Source organism: Caloenas nicobarica, chromosome 11 (assembly GCF_036013445.1).
Source record: "Caloenas nicobarica isolate bCalNic1 chromosome 11, bCalNic1.hap1, whole genome shotgun sequence".
Taxonomy (NCBI): domain Eukaryota; kingdom Metazoa; phylum Chordata; class Aves; order Columbiformes; family Columbidae; genus Caloenas; species Caloenas nicobarica.
In genome coordinates, this window is record NC_088255.1 from 20738526 (window position 1) to 20741822 (window position 3297).

General features: G+C 47.1%; 1 protein-coding gene across 1 annotated transcript; it reads right to left on the minus strand.

The window, feature by feature from the left end:
* Window positions 1–1361: 1361 nt before the first annotated feature.
* DNAJB8 (DnaJ heat shock protein family (Hsp40) member B8) lies at window positions 1362–2027 on the minus strand. Its single transcript, XM_065642913.1, has one exon. The coding sequence runs from the start codon at window positions 2025–2027 to the stop codon at window positions 1362–1364; it is 666 nt and encodes a 221-aa protein (XP_065498985.1).
* Window positions 2028–3297: the final 1270 nt, after the last annotated feature.

Here is a 3297-nt window from a genome sequence, read left to right on the forward strand (position 1 = left end):
AAAAGTGTGAAAGGTTTTGATTAAGGGGTGGCTGATTTAACTCAGTGCTTAATGTTCAGAGTCCTTTATGAGTATCACTCCCTTGCAGTCTCCTCCAAAGCATGGGAGTCTGTTATTCCCATTTCACAGCAGAGGAAACAGATGCAAGGACCTGCCCAAACAGAGGCAGCAATTGCGATCTGAATTAAAGTGAAAATGTCCCTGAAAGCGAGTTCCATTCTCCAGGGAGACATCAGCGGGCAAGGCAAGCTGGGAAACTCAAGGGGACGTAGCGTGGGACCGAAAATAAGAGGCGTGTAGGATTTTTAAACACCTAAGGTGATCTGGCCAAGCACAAAACAAGGCTCAGCAGTTCATGTCAGCGCAGGGGGAGGGCGGAAACATGGGGAGCACGTTCCTTAGCTCAGTGGAGGACGAAAGCAGCCTGCTGGCAGGCTGGGCAAGAAATGCATTGTGAGCCGGCTCTTGCAGCTGTGAGCAAGACAATAAGGACGGTAAAGCATCGTCTAAGTCCCCGCATCCAGCTTTGCACAAAGAGGGAGGTAAACTCAGCCTCTTGGAATCTCTCTGCTCATGGTTTGAATTTAGCTCTTTTTGTTTGAACGACTCCAAGCAGAAAGGGACCCACAGGTTTTCCCAGTCCAAGAGTCAAATTCACCTTCTCCTGCTCACTTTCAGCCCCTGAACTACACAGTGTTTACATCAGGGTCTCTGGTTGTAAAAAGCTCCCATTTTCTTCTTCAGTTTGAGGAATGGCATTTTCTTTCTTCCCTTGTTTTTTCGTCTGCCAGTCCTGCTCCTCTAGGCTCTGCATGACCCACTGAACATCCACCACTTTCCAGTCTGTGTACAAAAAGTTTTTCTGATTAATATGCATCTTCTCATACACCAAAGCTAGGGTATTCTTCACACAACCTCAGGGTTGTGTATGAGAGTAACACAAGTCTTGATTGTTCCAGCTAGTAGCCTTTGAGATTGGCATTTCAAGGAGTGGGAAGAGGACCTGTAGCTTGTCATAGAATTCTCTTACCTGTCCATCAACCAGCCTGTCTCCTTTTGCTGTATTAATCAACTTGGTCTCTTTGGCCACCCTGCAAGGTTGCTCTCACGTGTATCTACTATGCCTGTTTACCGAACAAGTGCTATCTATCACCTTACACAGGGTTAGTAGAGTCCTACTCCTTAGTTTAGCATAACTCCATATCTTTACCTGTGAAGTATTTGTCCCCAACCACTGAGAAGTCTACATCAGTTGTGTCATGAGGTCAGCATTTATTACTACTGCTTGTAGTAGGTCCTATCCATTGGGCTATGAGAGCACATCCTACACCTTGCAGTTAATGCGTGTGCTAGGGGACATTCTAATTTCCAAATAGCTTGTTTGTTGTCACAGACTTTAGCTGGCCATCTTCTTCCACTTCTGTTGTCTCCTGCCCGTTCTCGATGATTTTCCGGGTGGTGATCTTCTTGCCATTGATCACTTCAGTGGTGGTGAACACTGTTCTGGCACCGCGGGGCTCGGCTCTGGCCTCAGTAAAGGAGGAGCTGGGCTCCTCAAAGGGGCTAAATGGATTCCATGACATAGGTGACTCCATAAAGTCAGAAAACAGATTGGAGCTTCTTCCTCTTCCACCTGTCCTGCGCCAGATTTCACCATTGTTTTGGCTGTTGTAAAAGGGGTCCCAGAAAGCATGTATAAGGGGATGCATCCCTCCAAAGACTTCCCTAAAGATCTCATCGAGGTCCTGGAATGCATAAGCAGGATCCAAGGAGCTGTTATAACCCCCGGTGGCATTTCTTCCTCTGTGGGATCTGCTCTCCCTAGCAGACATGTCGTAGAGAGATCGTTTCTTAGGGTCAGACAAAACATTGTATGCCTCAACAACTGCTTTGAATTTCTTTTCAGCTTCCTCCTTGTTGTTGGGATTCTTATCAGGATGCCACTTTAGTGCCAGTTTGTGGTAGGATTTCTTAATGTCATCCTGTGAGGCATTTTTTTGCAGTCCAAGGACTTTGTAATAATTCATCTCGAAAGAAAAGTGGGGCTGTTTGGACAGTGCCTGGTCCCTCTCCCCCACCAAGGATGTGAAGCCCAGGGATGACCACCCCGCAGAGACTACTGGACACCTAACGCTTCTCAGGGGTGGGTAGATGCTCAGTTCATCCCTTGATCTGCTCTGTCCTTTCACATCACGTTGTTGGACCGTATCCTTTCTTTTTAAGCCTGTTGTTCACAAATTGAGAGATTGTGACGTCAGAGGGGGCTCAGCCAATCATTGCTCAGCTGACCTGACTTCATTCTACGGTGGAGCTGGTTGTCATTGTCCTTATATTTTTAAACGTAGATCATACATGTGATGTTGCTGTTGCCTGATGTAGCTGTGATCTCACAGCTGTGACATATGACTTCATCAGCTTTTTTTTTGCCTGTTGGAAGGTGGCATTAGCCAAATTTTAACTCCAAATACGTTGCATGTCCTTCATTATGAAGGTAATGGATCATTGGAACCTTCTCAAATGGCCATTTTTAAAACCAGAGTAGACCCTTTTCCTAAAATCATGGTTAGATGGCCATCATGGTCTCTTCTGAATTTATAGCCAAACCTAACACTTCCAGAAGAGCTTAGCTCTCATGTTGGTACCAAAATAAATGCCCAGGAAAAGCTCATTAACAACCTTAACCTCTTTTCTACATGCTTTTTTGGATATCTGTCCCAAGGTATATGCATGTATGACAGGGATGCCCCATGAACTCGACACAGACAAGTTCAGCCTGAGGAGCTGAACTATGATGATCCAGTCTGGGGTTATCCTGCATCTGTTTCTGTTCCCTGGATTTGCCATTCCTGTGGGACGTGCAACATCCTCACATGAAGGAGGTCTCCAAGGAAGTGCCTGTAACAAGAACTCATCTGTCCGTAACACAGTGTCGTAAACACCTACTAATGGCAGCATGTGTTGCAGTTCACTGCCCCCTTTCCGTTATCCTGCGCTTCAAGAAGGAGTCCAGACCCGGCCAGCCCAAAGAGCATCTGTGCAGCGTATGAGCTGGCTGCTGCCCCGACACACATCGTACGCGTGGTGCTGGGAAGCCGAGGGCCAGCGATGTCAGCCTGTAGACAGCAATGTGACGGAGAAGGAAGAGCGGCGATTTTGCTGATGCTTGTTAGGGAAGGGCTTTGTTTTGCTGGTTTGCACACTGGTCAGTGTTGGGGCAGTAGTATGGAAGCACTTGTATTCTGGTGGTAAAAGCTACTGCAAGGCAGCACAGGGCTGGGCTGGAGGCTGGGGCTGAAG

Coding starts and splice junctions, on each gene's coding strand:
- DNAJB8 (XM_065642913.1), bottom strand. CDS start 2,027: ATGAATTATTACAAAGTCCTTGGACTGCAAAAAAATGCCTCACAGGAT.